This window comes from Musca autumnalis, unplaced genomic scaffold, assembly GCF_047663935.1.
Source record: "Musca autumnalis isolate F117 unplaced genomic scaffold, ASM4766393v1 scaffold_2, whole genome shotgun sequence".
NCBI classification, from domain to species: Eukaryota; Metazoa; Arthropoda; class Insecta; order Diptera; family Muscidae; genus Musca; species Musca autumnalis.
Window position 1 is genome coordinate 204239679 of NW_027411755.1, and position 19818 is coordinate 204259496.

The 19818-nt window shown below is 36.6% G+C and overlaps 1 protein-coding gene across 1 annotated transcript in view; it reads right to left on the reverse strand.

The window, feature by feature from the left end:
- Positions 1-16741: 16741 nt before the first annotated feature.
- LOC141392498 (integrin beta-nu-like) overlaps positions 16742-19818 on the reverse strand; it is a 5367-nt gene continuing 2290 nt past the window's right edge. The window contains exons 2-3 of the mRNA XM_073965436.1: positions 17234-17803; positions 16742-17171 (exon numbers count right to left, since the gene is read on the reverse strand). Of these exons, the coding sequence (XP_073821537.1) occupies positions 16810-17171; positions 17234-17803 (932 nt within the window). The 3' untranslated portion in view covers positions 16742-16809. The remainder of the gene's footprint in view (positions 17172-17233; positions 17804-19818) is intronic.

The following is a 19818-nucleotide window of genomic DNA, read 5'->3' on the forward strand; positions in this document are numbered from 1 at the left end:
GAAACTTCTCTACCAAAAATCGTCAACATAGGTCCATGTTATAAAACTTTTCCACCAAATAATTATAAAGACAGGTTGAATCTTTGATATAGCAGCGTAGGTGGTACATTTCACCTAGCTGAACACATTTTTTAGATTAGATAATTTAGGCAATTGGAGTATATATCCATGGTCGAAAAATTTGTCCACCTAAAATTGTGAAAGAACACCAATTATTCCATTTTTATTAAGACTATTTTATGGTGGAGGGTATAAAAAGTTCGGCCCGGCCGAACTGAACGACTTTTTACCTGTTTTATTTCGCCCTTTGCCGGATTTGATCATGCGAACTTCTAATTGGAAGCCGAAAACACTACACACTCGGCCATGCGTACGGACATTAAGGGATGTTTTAAACGCTTACATATGCACCGTACACATAACTTAGTAAGGAGTAACATAAGTAATTATTTTGGTTTACATTACTTTGTAATGGGTTGCATAATGATTAACGGATCCGAATTTTTTGCTTTAGAAATATTATGATGTACAACGTTTGGACCAAATCAATTACTCCTTTCGAGAGTTATCATGCGCTTCTTTTTAGCGAATTAGTTTGAACTTTTGTGGAGTAGGTACTTACAGCCTGTTGTTGTAACTCGAATTTTGGTCAACTTTTAGGTATAGACCCCCCATAACGGTACTTCCAGTTTTTTATTAGTTTTCAAGATTTTGTCTATATTCAAAGTGAATTCGTTGGAATATGACATGTTGTGTTCTTTGGTACTATTAAACATTTTGGGTAGGTCCATGGTCGACAGAGTTCCATGTTTTATTATATCCCCCATATATACATACGTACTTCCCGTTTTTTTATAATTTCACGATTTTGGCTATATTTTCCAACTGATATGCTGCAATTTGACATTTCGAGTTTATAATCTGTATCAAACATTCTTGCCAAAATTCTTCAATATATGTCCACATTTTGGTATAGTCCTACATCATGTTAACTCCCGATATTTGGCATATTTAAGTATTTGGCCTAAATTTTTTACAAAAACGTTTGGAAAAATCATGACATGTTATGAATTTTATTCTTCACAATGATTAACTGGTAACAAGTATCAACAATATTAGGCACAGAATATTCTTACTAGGAGGGTTAACACCAAGGACCAAGGGCGTTCCAGATTATATTAGATGTAAACAATGTCCTATAGGTCTCAAACAGAGAATACCTGTAGTGGAATTCTGTAACACATTTTTTGAGTTACCGACAAATGTCGGTAAAATTTAAACGCAAAATTATGACTGAAAATTATCAATAAAAGTTGACAACAATGTTGCTATCGGCAGGACTTAGCGACAGCTTTATTTTGGTGGTTAACTTACCGAAAAATTTCGTTAATTACCGAAATTATAAGAATTTTAATTTTATCGATTTTTGTCGGTAACTCAAAAAATGTTTTACAGAATGCCACTACTGGAAACTAAAATGTTTTATGAGACTTTTAGTTCGCAATGATGGGTTGGCATTTATTACAATAAATACTAGCTACAGGATATCTCGATTAGAAGAGTTCCCAGATCGACTAAAAATGCACTAGGATATATAAACAGTAAACAAGACCACGAGGTAATCCTGCTCGCCAATTTAAAGGGCTGTTTACACCATCTATCAATGTCGTATGAGATGTCAAATTTTCTACCTGCGAATGTTGTACACATAGTGTGACCACCATGAAAATTTTCATCTATCAAAATGATTTGGCAACTCATATGTAAATTTTTCATTTAGGAAGCGCTCTATTTGATACGGCATTCTCGTATGTAAACATAAATTTATCAGCTGTTTTCTGGCATTCTCAAAAACAAACTGAAAAACTAAATCTTTCAAAAAAGAAAATGGAAAGTTATGTATATTTAAATATTTAGAAAAGTAAATAAATGGTGTTTATAATGTTATTTTCAGATCGATTGGTAGAAAGAAGCAGTCTTGGATATGATTGCTTTGTGGCAAAAACATGAACGCCTCTATAACCCCAAAAACCTATTCTACCACAACAAACATGTTAGATATTCATTTTCCTTCAACCAAAATTAAAATTTGCGCAAATTTGCAACTCAACAATAAATATACACATTATAAATAAATATAAACAATGACAAAAACAGCTGTTTTTATATTTATAGGTTATGTCATACGAAAATAACACTTGTAGGTATGAACGCGCAAATTTAAAGTTGCATGGATGACGTCAATTTTGACAAACATAGAGAATGTCGAATGGGTGAAAGAAATGATAGCTCATATGACATTGATAGATGGTGTAAACAGCCCTTAACCATTCTACGTTGTTTAGTTTTCTGTGTGGAGCTTAAATCTACGGCAGGCCTTCCGCGTTTTAACTTTCAACGGCAGACAATTCTTGAAGTGGCATGCATGTTTCAAAAATAATGGTGTTTTTATAGCAAGCCAATTTGCATGATGTTTATCAATTGTTTTGTTCTCTTGTTCTGTATCCAGGATTTTTCAAATTCCTTTGCAGAGATAGTGTATACGGTCTGACAACTTAGAGAACTCATATCCCGCAACATCCCCCTGAAGGTTTACTATAATTTCCTCGAATACCGTCCGTCCCATGCTGGCATTGACAAAGTTTATTGAACACCACATTTCAAAAACATGCAAATGTGAAAACACACATTCATACTGTAATCCTAAAAACATAATTTTTTATAAAATAAGATCGAAACAAATGCAAAACAACAACACCGATTGCTTGAAAACACCCAAAAAACCTATACTAAACATTCACAAAACTCCGAGTATACTCAGTATAATGAAAACTGAATACCGCTCGGCAACTTTCGGCAGACGCGATAATTTGTTTCTAATTCTGTACACTTCCACGAACATTTAAATAAAAATAACGTGAGGATCCGCGAGGATCCAAGTTACTAAAAGTCTATTTCTTTTCACAATATTAAATAAAAAAACACGCACAAAAATACATTTCAAAAGAGATTAATTTTACTACAAAATAAATATACAACTTTATGATGTTATCAATTAAAACAATAACAATACCATTTACTTTAACTTCCATTTCTTACTATAGTAATTTTACACATTACTTTTTTGTGATATCACTTGTAACTTGTCACTACGTTAAATTTCAATGTCTCAATGTCTTCAAATGGAAATGCTCAATTCTGTGGCTCTGTTTTGGCAAGTAACGTTAGAAGTTGTTAAAAAGAAAGTCCGAATACTAAAATTTGATGTGTCTACGATAGATTCGAATAGTTAAAATCATAATTTGTAGGCATTGATTTTCGTATTTTTGTCGCGGGCTGTGACCACAGTGATATGGTGCTATAAGGGGTTTTTTCAACTTTCGTGCTTTTTTCTCAAGAAAACTTGAAAAAACTTTTACTGTCGTAATTGAGGCAGCGAATGCAAGTTGCTTCAACAAAAATCAAAGTGATCCGAGAGCAGATCTTAAAGTGAATTTATCCAAAAATGTTTGTGGGAGGTACCCGACGGAGTGGACAAATATAGTCCATATTCGAACCTGACCTATACCTGGTAGGATGTGTAAAATATGAACTAAATCCGCCACTCCCTTCGAGAGTTATCGTACGCTCAATTTTTCCGAACATTTTTGAACTCTTGTGGGGGAGATACCTGAAGGAGTGGACCGATATGGCTTCTCTTCGAACTTAAACTAAGTTTGCTCAAAATATTACGAAGGCCACATTTTGGACCGAAACGGCAGATCCGTTCGAGAGTTATCTTACGCTCCAACCCGGTGTGGTGGGGGTTTTTTTGCACCTTTCAGGCTATTTTCTCAGGAAGTATGGACTTGCCCTTATGAAATTTGTACCGTAGTTTAGGGGAAAGTGAATACAAGTTGTTACAAAAAAAATCAAAGCGATTCGAGAGTAGATCCTAAACTGAACTTTTGCGAAATTTTGTTTGGGAGGTACCCGAAGGAGTGGACCATTTTGGAACCTCATCTAAGTCTGGTAGAAATATCACGATTTGTAAAGTATGGGCCAAATCGGTCAATCCCTTCAAGAGTTATCGTGCGCACAAATTTTCCGAACATTTTAGAACAAGGCTGTTTAAAGTGCGTACTTGGCCTGTCGGTGTATGTCAATTTGCTCACACACACAATTTAAAAATAGAGCTTTTGCTTCAAAATTACCAATCAGTCTCTATTGAAAACTCGATGAGGAAGGTTCTGTTGTGGATTTTGTCTATGAATTTATATGCGTACACTGAAAAAATTAATGAAGATACTGAATACGAATTTTTATTTGCCGAAAATTATTACGGCAAATTAGAGTGTTTGGTTTGTCAGCGCACTTTGGCGCAACAAATTATAACATCAACAGTCATATTTGGTCAAATTAAAATAATTCTTTTACTTTAAATTTTGAAACATAAAATAAAAAAAAAACTTGTACACAGTCTACAGAGGCAAAATGAAAACATTGAAATTTGTGTATTTCAAAACCAACACAATAACAAAATGTATTTGTATGTGTGTGAGCAGGCCTATTTAAGAAGCTTTGTGGGGGAGGTACCGGAAGGAGTGGACCGATATAAACCATCTTCGAACTTAACCTAGGTTTAGAAAAAATATTACGAAAGCCAAATTTTGGACCGTGCGCACCAGCCAGCCAGACAGACGGACGGACATGGATAAATCAACTCCAAATTGTCTGAAAGGGATTTCGTCCAAACATACTTGGAGTCTAAAACCATTATCTCGATGAGGTGCATTTTGCCCATAAGGAAGTTTATACACCCTCGTTAACATAAATGCTGAGGGTATAAATATTTCTCACAAATAGCGCAGAGTGGACAAGGGAAACACGAGTCTTACACTGTGCTACAAAAGTGGACAAATTTTTTTGCAGGGGTTCTGATGCTTAAATTCGGTATTGTGGGAGTCCATGGAAGACGAAAATACCTTTGGTTTCTATGGGTCACTTCGTTTTTTGATTTTATAACGGAAAATGTAGTGAAAAACGGAGTTTCTTGGATTTTCAACTTAAAACGGACATAACTTTTTTTTCCACAACGGACTTTTACAGCTTACTTTTTATTTAAAAGGTGAGAATCATGTCTTTCGAACAAGCCATAATTTTTAAAAATCGGATAACAAATGGTTATGTTATAGTGATTTAAGTGTGACAAAAACGCATTAAAAAACAGGAAAATGCTTTTCCTCGTGCTCTAAGCTGCGTAGTAGGCAACAAACTAAGTAATTATTTACTTTTATCAAGAAGGAAATTTAGTTAGCTTTACAAAATGGGGAAAACCAATGAAATCGTTTGAAAAAATGCGTGAGTTATGCCATCTTTAGAGTTTTAACTTTTTGGTTTTTCCTTTATACAAGATTGGTACCTTGTGCGTAATTGTTAACTAGACAAATTCAAACTACAATCATACGAACCAAAGTACCAACTTTTATAAAGAAAAACCCAAAAAGTTAAAACACAAAAAATGTCAAAACTCACGCATTTTTCAACCGATTTTATTAGTTTTCCCCATTTTGTAAAGCTAGAGTAAATACTTACGCAGTTTGGTGTCTTCTACGCAGCCTAGAACACCAGGAAAAGCATTTTCCTGCTTCTTAATGCGTTTTTGTCACACTTAAATCACTATAAACCAACCATTTGTTACCCGATTTTTCAAAGAAGCCATAATTTTTACCTTTTAAATAAAAAATAAGCTGTAAATTTTCAATTGTGGAAAAAATAAGTTATGTCCGTTTTAAGTTGAAAATCCAAGAAACCCCGTTTTTCACTACATTTACCGTTATAAAATCAAAAAACGAAGTGACCCAAAGAAACCAAAGGTATTTTCGTCTTCCATGGACTCCCACAATACCGAATTTATGCATCAGAACCCCTCCAAGTTTTCACTGTAGCACAGTGTTATCAATGTATTTACCCGACTCTATATATGATCTACTATGATTTTTTGAATCTTTTAAATATTTAAAAGAGTAAGTTTTAACGGTTTCTGGTATACAAATCTTTAATACAACAATGTGAAAGACACAGTTGATTTGTTCCTATTCCAACCCTTGCAACGGAACTACCCTTATGATAGATGGTTCAACCCTTAAAATAACAATAACAGCAGTCTTAGTTTTTTCGCACACAAAAGCAACATATGACATTCCCCCATAACAAACCACTGCGCATGACCTTAAAATGTCAGTTTATTCCTGAGTAATCTGGAAATCGTTGCTGGTTATCGCAAAATCGTCGCCTTGATATCTTATATTATATTACCAATAGAAAAGAAAAAAATACCGGTAGTAAAAACTGTGGAAATAAAATTAAAAGTGTGTATTTGAATATAGCCACTGGCTAATAATTACAAGAAGTTCTTAAAAAGCAGAAACGCAAAAGAACATAACATCTAATCATTATCGATTTGCTGGATATTTGGATGGATAAGACATTCCCTTTCGCGTGGCATATTTTTTGTTATTGTTTTGAGTGACCTTAAGAATAATATTAAGAATTTGGAAAAGAAAGAAAAAAAAAAACAAATTAAATTCTACGGCTGTCAAAATGATACAAACGATTATTTTTAACTTTTTTAGCTAATATTCTAATGATGTTGTAGTTTGCATCTGTGTGTGTGTGTGATTTTTGCAAAATTTAATAGTCGAATTTGTTAATACGGATGGAAATATACTGAAATTATAGAGGAAAAAACCCTCATTTCCTATTTTCCTCAATATCATATTATTTGGCTAATTCTGGTTTGAACCTTATTTCGCCATAAAAGCCTGGCGCTAAGCCATTCATACACACATGTTGTATATCACGTTTTAGCGAAATATTATTAATTGATTTTCTTCTCTTTGGTTTTCGCTTCTTGTTTTCATTTGTTTTATTTTGCTAATTTTCTTTGGGTTCTCTATTCTTATGTGGTATGGGGTTATGCAATGTTCTGCGTTCCGTTATAACATAACGGAATAATTAAACAAATATATTTGAATACATAGACGAGAAAACTGAAATTTATGCGATGGGAGAACATAGAATGTGAGGTATGATCAGGCCGATTTTGTTATTTGTCACCTGAAGTTCCCGCACCGATTGCATTCCAATTTTCCGTTGCTGTTAATTCTTTTATTTTTTTCATTACAACATTTGACCAATTCCTTAATTGAAATTAAATATAATTTTCAATATTTTGATTTGTAAAGATAAAATTATCAAAAGGTTTTTTGAAATCGAAATCGATTTGGTGCGGGAACTTTTTTGGCCGAATTGAGGACAATATACCCCCATATTATAGCCCTACTGAACAAACCTGACTAAATCAGGGGCTCAATTCTTGTTCTATAAAAATTTGAAATGAAAACTTTTATAAAGGAAATAAATGTCAAATGAAAAATTTTATAAAGAAAATATTTTTAATTTCAAATTTTCATAGAACAAGAATCCAGCCACAGTTCAACGCGTTCGAAAATGTCTGTCAAATATGTTTTGGCGTAGGCAAAATTGATCAACTCTGGCTTGTTTCGATGAATTGGCCAAGTTATTCAAATGCAGTTTTGCAACATAAATTTAAATTATGCATTGAGGAAGAAATTAAAAAAAAAACAAACTGGTTGTTATACGTCATAGAATTTATTTTAATTGACATAGATTCACTTATAGTTTTCCAAATATTTTTTACTAAAATTTTAAGTTTGCCGGATCAACAAGTTTTCAAAAGAACATCAACAAATATATGTACATACGATGCCAACACCTGACCTGTTTTAGAAGATTTGTTTCATCCATTAAGAAGTTTTAATAGAATCGTGTATACACATTTCAATGTATGTGTGTATACGAACGAGTATGTAAAATATAAAACAAAAAATATAAACAATTTCCTCATTTTAATAGTTCAGGGTTAATGATTGTTTGTTTTAATAACTCGTAATTATGGACTTTGTATTTATGCTGAGGCGAAATTCTTACCAGTTTTATTTTTTCTTTCTAACAGTTCAAGGGGGTTCTAAAAGAATTTTGATTAATAATTCGAAGAAGAAGGCCATATACATATGTATATGAATAAATTATCGAATATATTATCTTGTTCAAGTAGGGAATGGAAGATACCAGCGGACAACACGAAGTCCATTCGTAACATGACAAACTTCAACATTTCTGACCTCCCTGACATGGGGTGTGACATGGCGATCCATCCTTGAAATATAGCAATATAGTATGCATATATAGCGCACCACGTTCGTCGCCATATGGTACTTCATTAACCGACTTTTTGATATATTAAGGGCTATGGCCACTTATTTTTTATTTTTTATTTTATTACAAGAAATCTACCAAACTTTTATAGATTTTTTTTTTTTTGAAATTTTGCCTGTAAGGGCGAAGATCATTTTTAATGATTTTGTATTAATTTTCTCGTTTAGAGTTAAGCTTGATGATCGGAAATTATTTGCAAGTGAAAAAGGTAAGCCAAGGACTCGAACCCACATAGTCACCAAATTACGTTGCCTGGTTTCATTGGTGGTAAAGCAAATCTTCGTACGTATCGACTATGTAATGGCTTCTCTGTCCTAGAACTTATCGTTTTTTAAATGCAAATGTGTTTTGTTTTTAATCTGAAAGGTCACACCTTGAGCTCCTTTGGGAATTTTTTGTTGAAAAGGATTGCAAATATTGCGGTGCCCACTGTAGCACGAAAACGAATTAACCGATCAGCATATATTTTTCCTTAAGCGAAACAGAATTAAAACATTTCCTTTTTTTTACTGGTCTACTGTCAACATACAAATTACGATTTTAAATAAAAATATATCGTTTTTTTCGCCATAAATCCGTCAACATTTTGTACACCCTCAGCCTTTAGGCTCGTTGATACGACCAAAAATGTGCTTCATCGAAATAATGATTTTATACCCAAAATATGTTAGGACGAAATTTAAATTTGAAGACAACAAATATGAGATTAAGCTTGACTTACCTACAAATAGTAAGTAAAACACACATCTCAACAAAACTGCCAAAGTGAATCTAAAAATAGACACAAAGCACCGTGGAAAGAATTTGCTATAATTTGACATTTAGGGTTCCTAGTGAGCAGACAACTTATATTCCAAAAGCAAGTAAGAACGGCGTTAATTTCGGGCAGACTGAACTTGTTATACCCTCCACCACGAGTAGTATTGAAGTAAAATGGTACAATTAGTTTCATTTCGTTTATCAAGAAGACTAAATACCAAATTTCAGCAAGTTCGGTAAAACAATGTGGCTAATCTTCAAAATACCGAAATTCTGGAGGTACCGTTCCATGGGGGCTATATCAAAACCCCGATCTATAGGTGTTTCGGTTGAATTCGCATTTAAACGAATTCGTCAGACACACTTATTCTTGAGCTCGAGTCGTCATAAAATTGGGGAAGGGTTCTTTGTTGCAATACAAAGAACTAAGAGAAGTGATGAGTCCAAGTGGCGTTGGACGAAACTAGTCTTCTCTGCCATCCCCTAAAGTAATCAATTCTAACTACATCCCACTTTAAACTTGTTGTCTTTAAATTTGAAAACGACAAATATGAGATTAAGCTTGACTTACCTACAAATAGTAAGTAAAACACACCTCTCAACAAAACTGCCAAAGTGAATCTAGAAATTCGTTTTAGCCATCTCCGTCCGTCTTTCGTTCTGGCTGGCTGGTGTGCATGATAACACTCGAACGGATCAACCGATTCAAACCACTTTTTGCACTTCGCAACATTTTTTCCAAACTTAGTTTATGTTCGAATATGGGTTATATCGGCCCACTCCTTTGGTTACCTCACCCATAAAAGTTCAAAATTATTCTGCAAAATGGTGTGAACGATAAGGGAGCAATCGCTTTGTCCCAAACTTTGCACAAGGTTGTATTCCTACCAGATATGCAGTGGGTGTCACTGAAAATTATGCACCCTGAACATTGAGTATTAAAATGATGCACCACAATAACCGATTATTAATTACTAAATTGTTGGCGTTTGCTTTTGGTATACTCCTTATAGAAGCTGAGAAATTAGCTTTAGAAAATAGTTGCCTTTTTCTCCAAAGAATTGTTTCCCATCCCGACCCCTAAATATTATCCTACCATCACCAAAATCAATGGGCTTCTTCCCCTCCGATCAAAATAGCGACCTGTATCGTGATTACAAGGTTTAGATGGACAGACGGACGGAGGGATGGGCAAATATATTCAGATCGACTTATGTCGTCGAAACATTTATTTTGGAATATATAAGTATGGGTCTACGACCATTATTTTGAAGCGTTACAAACTTGTTGGCCAAAACCAACTCATAATACCCTATCCACATAGTTATGCAGGGTATAAACATTAAGTTCAGGCGATCCATTAAATATTCTGAACTTTTATGAAATAATTAATTTTCACAATTTTCTGTGGGAGACTTTTTGAGCACTGGAAACCCAGATACCTAATTTTGTCAGGTAAAAAGCGGCGTACAGTGGTTCAGAAATCGATCTTCCAAAAGCTCAGCCTTTAGGCTAAAGAGGGTATACACTTTGATACGACCAAAAATGTGCTTCATCGAAATAATGGTTTTAGACCCCAAGTATGTTTGTACGATATCCGTTTCAGAAAATTTTGATTCGATCTAACAATATCGGTCCGTCTGTCTGTCTGGCTGGTACGTACGATAACTCTCGAACGGATCAATCGATTCGGTTCAAATTTTGGGTATCGAAATATTTTGTCCAGATTTGATTTAAGTTCGAAGATTGGCCATATAGGTCCTCCTTCAGGTACCTCCCCACAAAAGTTCAAAAATGTTCGGAAAAATTGTCCGCACGATAACTCTTGAAGGGAGTAACCGAATTAGCCCATACTTTGCACATAGTGACATTTCTACCAGACATAGATGAGGTTCCAATATGGACCCTATTGGTTCACTCCTTCGGGTACCTCCCACACAAAATTTTGCTTAAGTGCAGTTAAGGCCTGCTCTCGAATCGCTTTTATTTTGTTGCGGTCACTTGTATTCCCTACCCCCATTACGACGATATAATTTTTTTCAGGAGCAAGTCCATACTTCCTCAGAAATCAGCTCGAAAACTGCAAACAACCCATATAATATCATGTGTCGTAGTTGCAGCGCACGATAACTCTCGAACGGATCAACATATTTGGTTCAAATTTTGGGTCTTTCAATATTTTGTCCAAGCTTAGTTTAAGTTCGAAGATAGACCATATCGGTCCACTCCTTCCGGTACCTCCCCCACAAAGGTTCAGAAATTTTCGCCAAGATTGTGGGCATGATAACTATAGGAGGGAGTAACCGAATTGAGCCAAACTTTGCTATTGGTAATATTGCTTTCAGGCATAGATCGGGTTCCAATATGGACTATATCGGTCCACTCATTTGGGTACTTCCCGCACAAAATTTGGAAAAGTATGGTTGAACAACTCCTCTCTGATCTTATTAATTAGTTATGCAGCAGGATGCACTTGCGGCCCCTGTTACGACGTTGTAATTTTTTTTCGTGGGCAAGTCCATACCTCCTGAGATAATGACCCAAAAAGGTCCAGAAAATCCTACCGACACCACCTAAACTGGCTAATGTGTAAAATAATCCTTTAAGAGAGGAATCGATTTAGCTCACACTTTGTAAATCGTATTATTTCCTACAGATTTATATTAGGTACGAATATGTACTACATCGGATCACTCCTACGGGTACACCCTACCCAAAGTTTGGAAAAAATGCAGTTTAAGGACTTGTCTTGGATCATTCTGAATTTTGTTGTTGTTGTGGTTTTTTTGCGGCCATTTCCATCCTGGGCAATTTTCCCAACAGCTAAAAAACCTACAGAAGTATTGTGTTAACTTTTTTTCTTCGGGTACGTGGCTGAGGGTATATCTCTGTCGGCTCAGCTGACTGATACTTTCTTACTTGTTTTTATATGGGATTCGATAGTAAACACATTGAAACTAAGGAAACTAAAAACGTAGGGCAAAATATTGGAAAGGACTGGGCGTGGTGTGCTCCTAAAGACCACAATTTTTCCAATTTTGGAAAATTCGTCATTTCTGGAGAAAGAAATAGGCATTTCTCGGAAACTATAACAGATATTGTGTTCATTGTCTTTTTTGTTAGGCTGGTAGGATTGTTGCCTTTAAGAACTCTTTTAATAAATTACCTCTGCGTTTACACGAAGTGATCTAATTAATTTTTCCATAGGTACTAAATTTTAGTGAAATTTAATATATCTATAAAATATAGTGAAGTAGAACTTTAAGGGAACAACATAGAAAAAGGTTTGGTATTCGCAGAAAGATGCCCGATAGTGTCCTCTTTCAGTCCTAAGTAAAGTTAAGACCAGTGTTTTCACTGCAGGTATGCTTTATGGCATCTATTGAAACGCTATAATTTTATTCTCCCCATCAAGAGGGCTTATTGTAATATTACGTTGGAAATATCGAAAACTTCCTTGTCCCTTAAGAAAAAGCTGTTGATTTGTATAGCCTCAGCCTTTAGACTAAGAGGGTACATAGACTTTGACTTGAAATAATGGGTTTAGACCCCGAGTATGTTTGGACAAAAAAACGTTTCCTCAAAAGTTAAAAACGTTTCGCTAAAATGGTAATATTTTCTAGCGTAATATTTCTGCGAGACGTATATCATCTTCGAATATGGACTATATCTATTGAAACCTTCGACATAAAATTTCGACCTTTCCATTTGTTATAACAACTTCTACTCGCTGCCCCCATTGCAAGTTTTTCAGGGGTAAGTCAAACTTTCTGAGCAAAGCTGTGAAACCTCCACGGTACCATGTGTAGTGACTGCATGATAACTCCCGAAAGGATCTACCGATTCGGTCCAAACATAGCCTTCGTACTATTTTGTTCACACATACATTAAGTTGAATGATGAGCCAAATCGGTCCACTCCTTACGGTGCTTCGCCACAAAATTTTCAACATTTTTTGTTTCAGTGCAGTTTAAGGTCTGTTCCTTTGGAAATGTATACCGATGTTACACGTTGTGACCAACTGAAATGACTGGAAGATCCTCTTCCAAAATGGACTATGCCGATGCATTGCTTCCGGTATCTATTTTTTCAACGATCCATCAGAGGCATAGATTTTTCAAAAATATTTTTTTCAACTATCGTTCTGGGGCGTAGATTTTTCAACGAGCTGAAGGGAGTCTTTACAAACGGCTTGAAGGAAGTCCTTTATAAACGAGGTGGAGGGAGTCCTTTAGACGAGATGGAGGAATTCTTTATAGACGGGCAAGAGGGAGTCTGTATAGATCAGCTAGGGGAGACCTTGTAAACGAGCCGAATGGGGTCATTAAAGACCAGCTTAGGATATTTCTTATTAGAGAGTCTTTATAGATCAGATATAGGAAATACTATGATTTCGAGGGTGCTGTAATTATTTTGGTTCAGTAAGCCCTAAGTCTTCTGACATAAAAGCCAGAAATGTATATCCGTAAAAAGCTTATTCACATGGGTAGGGGTGTAGGGTATCACTCCGACTCTTCCATAGTATGAAGGGTATACTCGACCTAATAATTTGCGACCATAGCCATGTCCGTCTGTTGTAATCACTCTAGTGTCCGCTATAAATGAGATAGAACGCTAAAATGTTGCACCCGAGCGTCTTTTCTCCACAGACAGGTCAAGTTCGAAGATGGGCTATATAGGTCCATGTTTTAGTACGGGCCCAATATAACGGTACCACCCGATTAAAGTACTTTAGCTTCATTTTTGACCGAATTAGCCACCATATAACGGTACCTCCCGATTTAAAGTATTTTGAGGCTTTTAGCTACATTTTCTGCCCAATTTCCTCCAGTTTGGTAGTTATGCACCAAAAATGGTGGATATAGGTCCACGTTTTGGTATAGGCACCATATAACGGTACCTCCCGACTTAAAGTATTTTAGCTACTTATTTTAACCGAATTAGCTGAAATTTGACATTTTCTGACCGAATTAGCTGAATTTTGACATTTGATGTTCCCAAAGACCAAAAAACTTCTCTACAAAGAATTATCAAAATAGGACCACATTTTGGTATAGCCCCCATATAACGGTATCTTCCGATTTCGGTATTTTAAGGATTTTAGCCCATTTTTTTTTTACCGAACTAGCTGTAACTTGACACTTGAGGTTTTCAGTGGTCACGAAACTTCTCCACCGAAAATCGTCAAAATAGGTCTATGTTTTGGTATAGCCCCCATATCACGGTACCCCCGATTTTTGGTATTTTAGCTAAATTTTTTTTTAGGTTTTCAGTGTTCAATAAACTTCTCCACCAAAAATCGTCCACATAGGTAAATTGTTTGACCGAATTTAGGCATTTCGTGTATCCGCAGTCAAAAAATTTTTGCACCTAACAGGAAACTAATTATTCAATTTTAGTTCAGAATATTTATGGTGGAGGCCCGGCCGAACTTAATGTTTTTACTTGTTTCTCCTTTATATTAATGTAAAGTACTTGTACGAAATATCAACAAAAGCATTTCCACCACTCTTAATTACAAATTAATGATGATTACAAATTAACTACAGTATTGATAGCTATTGATTTTTTTTAAAATTAAATATCGAAAATATGTAATGTTGGGAATATCGATAGTTTGCCAGCTCTAATCCCACACCAACATAATTTCAGGGTTTCTTTTTTGTCTTGAAAGATTGATTTAATAGAAAGTACGAAGATTGATGGACTTGGCAAGTAAATTGTTACTTTTTGAGGTGCCCAGGTATCAACCAGGTTCCGTTTGAATACAATCAGTATCCTATTGTAAACCTTAAAGGCATGTAGCCACGTGTTTTTTATACCCTACACCACACAGTGGTAAGGGGTATTATGTCTTTGTGCATTTGTATGTAACATACAAAAGGAAACGAAATAGACCCATAGTTCCTTTTGGGGATATACATGTAATCACTTTCTGAGCCGATTTATGCATGTCCGTCCGTCTGTCTGTCTGTCTGTCCGTCTGTCCATGTATTTTTGTTCGCAATGTACAGGTCGCATTTTTTGTCCGATTCAGCTGAAAATTGGGGACTACAACTTTTTTAGCCATAGGAAGAACGCTATTGCTTTTGGTGAAAATCGGTTCAGATTTGGATATAGCTCCCATATATATTTTCGCCCGATTTCAGGTATTTGCTGCACCAAACACGCTATATACGTCCAATTTTAATCAAATTTTGAATGTGTGACTGAATTCGGTCTAAAAATAAATGTGCCAAATTATATCGAAATCGGTTCAGATTTGGATATAGCTCCCATATATATGTTCGCCCGATTTCAGGTATGTGCTGCACCGATCACGCAATATACGTCCGATTTTAATGAAATTTGGAATGTTTGACTGAATGTGGTCTAGAAATAAGTGTGCCAAATTATATAGAAATCGGTTCAGATTTGGATATAGCTCCCATATATATGTTCGCCCGATTTCAGGTATGTGCTGCACCGATCACGCAATATACGTCCGATTTTAATGAAATTTGGAATGTTTGACTGAATGTGGTCTAGAAATAAGTGTGCCAAATTATATAGAATCGGTTCAGATTTGGATATAGCTCCCATATATATTTTCCGGCCGATTTCACGTATTTTCTGTACCAAACACGCTATATATTTCCGATTTCGATGAAATTTGGAATGTGTGACTGAATTCAGTCTAGAAATAAATGTGCCAAATTATATCGAAATCGGTTCAGATTTGGATATAGCTCCCATATATATGTTCGCCCGATTTTCAGGTATGTGCTGCACCGATCACGCAATATACGTCCGATTTTAATGAAATTTGGAATGTTTGACTGAATGTGGTCTAGAAATAAGTGTGCCAAATTATATAGAAATCGGTTTCAGATTTGGATATAGCTCCCATATATATTTTCGGCCGATTTCACGTATTTTCTGTACCAAACACGCTATATATTTCCGATTTCGATGAAATTTGGAATGTGTGACTGAATTCAGTCTAGAAATAAATGTGCCAAATTATATCGAAATCGGTTCAGATTTGGATATAGCTCCCATATATATGTTCGCCCGATTTCAGGTATGTGCTGCACCGATCACGCAATATTACGTCCGATTTTAATGAAATTTGGAATGTTTGACTGAATGTGGTCTAGAAATAAGTGTGCCAAATTATATAGAAATCGGTTCAGATTTGGATATAGCTCCCATATATATTTTCGGCCGATTTCACGTATTTTCTGTACCAAACACGCTATATATTTCCGATTTCGATGAAATTTGGAATGTGTGACTGAATTCAGTCTAGAAATAAATGTGCCAAATTATATCGAAATCGGTTCAGATTTGGATATAGCACCCATATATATATTTTCGGCCGATTTCGCGTATTTGCTGCTCCAAACACGCTATATAAGTCCGATTTCAATGATATTTGAAATGTGTGACTGAATTCGGTCTGGAAATAAATGTGTCAAATTATATCAAAATCGGTAAAGATCTGGCTATAGCTCCGATTTATATTTTACATATTCACAGTGGTGTAGGGTATCATATAGTCGGCCCCGCCCGACTTTGATCCTTTCCTTACTGGTTTAACATAGCGACATTAGTGGATCCCCTATTAATTCAAGTCCGTTGATTTGAATGAAGAAATTGTGACCTTGTCTGGCTGGGTAATAAGATCTAAATTATGTTTAAACAAAATAACCCATTCACATTTGTTATTAAATATTTATTGTCATTTCATCCTCAAATTCCTTACAAACTAAATATTTGATCACTTAATTATAAAAATGGATTGCTTTGTTTGCGATTAATCTCTTTGGGAACAACATATTTCCGCACAGGATCTTTGTATATGGGACTTTCCATTAGATAACTGTTTTTCTTATCAGCTTCAAAGCGAGCATATTCCCTGGCATCTTTGGCACGTATACAACCCCAGATTATTAAAACTATAAGGAGGCCCAAAATAAATGTGGCCACCGAAATAAAACTAATTAAGGCCACATAATTCAATGGCTCGCAGGTGTTAATTTGTATCAGTAGGTAATTCTCCAAATGATCCATTATTCTATAGGTAAAATAATGATCACATTTAATGCCGAATTCATTTTCCACACGGGCCAAGCAGCGATCTTCGATATCTATAGAAGAAATGCAAGACAATTAACTATCACCAATTTAAAACTTTTGTGCTGGTACTTACCCAACTCCTCATTAACATAAACCGTGGTGAAACGTTCATGCTTCTCTGCTTTACCGCAAATCTCCGTTATATTCTCACACTTCCGCACCGCAGTCTTCTCCTCAATCAAACAGCTTACACATGGCTCAAAGAATGTACAGAATTTATTATCTGTAGCCGAACCAATTTCACAATATTTTCCCACATACGGTTCATCGCATACACAGGCACCACATTCACAATAACCACGATCTGAACAGATTTCTCCAGTGGGTCCAATACAACCATCGTTACTCTCTTTACAATTGCAACGATTACCAGACCAACCGTATTTACAGACACATTGGCCGCAAACACAATCAGCTTTTTCGAGATCGCAGTCTACATCACATTCCTGGCATTCACAGAATTTACCCTCATATCCGGGGAAGCAGAAACAGGTACCACAATCACATTCACCGCGGTTAGAACAGACTGGACCCAAATCGTCAGGTTGTGTCACATCGTATGGTTTGCGACAAAGACGTTCAATTGCCTCGGTTGTAGTGGCATTTGTAGCATCGGTGGGGCAATGTACAAAATGTTCCAGTCCTGAAACGAAAAGGAAGGTATAGTGTATTTCCAAATCAAAATGTTCACCATAATCAATTTAATTGTAACATAAATTCATAACAGTCCTGCAAACATTTTACTAGAAAAAACAATGAAAAGGAGATTTACAATAACAATTCTACACCATTACTATGACTACTTTCTTGTAATTGCCTGTGTATAGAAGCACGCTTTCCTCTTGAAGGGATGTTTCGAAGAAAACATATCCTCATGTATGAATCTTTCCGCTGGAAAGAGTCTACAGAAGCGGCCTTTCTCTGGAAAGGATCTATAGAATCACCCTTCTTTACTCTTGAAAGCGTGCATAGAAGCATCAATTCGGGCCCAATTGTGACAGCTGAACCGTCCGGATCTAAACTGTTTGTGTTGCTATAGACCCTTTCCAGAGGAAAGGGTGTTTCTACAGACCCTTTCCAGAGGAAAGGGTGTTTCTATAGACACTTTCCAGAGGAAAGGGTATTTCTATAGACCCTTTCTAGAGGAAAAAGTGCTTCTGTAGACCCTTTCCAGAGAATAGGTTGTTTCCATAGACCCTTTCCAAAGGAAAGGGTTCTCCTATAGTCCCTTTCCAGAGGAAAGGGTGTTTCTATAGAGCCTTTCCGGAGGAAGCAGTGCTACTATAGACCCTTTCCAGAGGAAAGGGTGCTTCTATAGTCCCTTTCCAGAGGAAAGGGTGCTTCTATAGTCCCTTTCCAGAGGAAAGGGTGCTTCTATAGTCCCTTTCCAGAGGAAAGGGTGCTTCTATAGTCCCTTTCCAGAGGAAAGGGTGCTTCTATAGTCCCTTTCCAGAGGAAAGGGTGCTTCTATAGTCCCTTTCCAGAGGAAAGGGTGCTTCTATAGTCCCTTTCCAGAGGAAAGGGTGCTTCTATAGTCCCTTTCCAGAGGAAAGGGTGCTTCTATAGTCCCTTTCCAGAGGAAAGGGTGCTTCTATAGTCCCTTTCCAGAGGAAAGGGTTGCTTCTATAGTCCCTTTCCAGAGGAAAGGGTGCTTCTATAGTCCCTTTCCAGAGGAAAGGGTGCTTCTATAGTCCCTTTCCAGAGGAAAGGGTGCTCTATAGTCCCTTTCCAGAGGAAAGGGTGCTTCTATAGTCCCTTTCCAGAGGAAAGGGTGCTTCTATAGTCCCTTTCCAGAGGGAAGGGTGCTTCTATAGTCCCTTTCCAGAGGAAAGGGTGCTTCTATAGTCCCTTTCCAGAGGAAAGGGTGCTTCTATAGTCCCTTTCCAGAGGAAAGGGTGCTTCTATAGTCCCTTTCCAGAGGAAAGGGTGCTTCTATAGTCCCTTTCCAGAGGAAAGGGTGCTTCTATAGTCCCTTTCCAGAGGAAAGGGTGCTTCTATAGTCCCTTTCCAGAGGAAAGGGTGCTTCTATAGTCCTTTCCAGAGGAAGGGTGCTTCTATAGTCCCTTTCCAGAGGAAAGGGTGCTTCTATAGTCCCTTTCCAGAGGAAAGGGTGCTTCTATAGTCCCCTTTCCAGAGGGAAAGGGTGCTTCTATAGTCCCTTTCCAGAGGAAAGGGTGCTTCTATAGTCCCTTTCCAGAGGAAAGGGTGCTTCTATAGTCCCTTTCCAGAGGAAAGGGTGCTTCTATAGTCCCTTTCCAGAGGAAAGGGTGCTTCTATAGTCCCTTTCCAGAGGAAAGGGTGCTTCTATAGTCCCTTTCCAGAGGAAAGGGTGCTTCTATAGTCCCTTTCCAGAGGAAAGGGTGCTTCTATAGTCCCTTTCCAGAGGAAAGGGTGCTTCTATAGTCCCTTTCCAGAGGAAAGGGTGCTTCTATAGTCCCTTTCCAGAGGAAAGGGTGCTTCTATAGTCCCTTTCCAGCAGGAAAGGGTGCTTCTATAGTCCCTTTCCAGAGGAAGGGTGCTTCTATAGTCCCTTTCCAGAGGAAAGGGTGCTTCTATAGTCCCTTTCCAGAGGAAGGGTGCTTCTATAGTCCCTTTCCAGAGGAAAGGGTGCTTCTATAGTCCCTTTCCAGAGGAAAGGGTGCTTCTATAGTCCCTTTC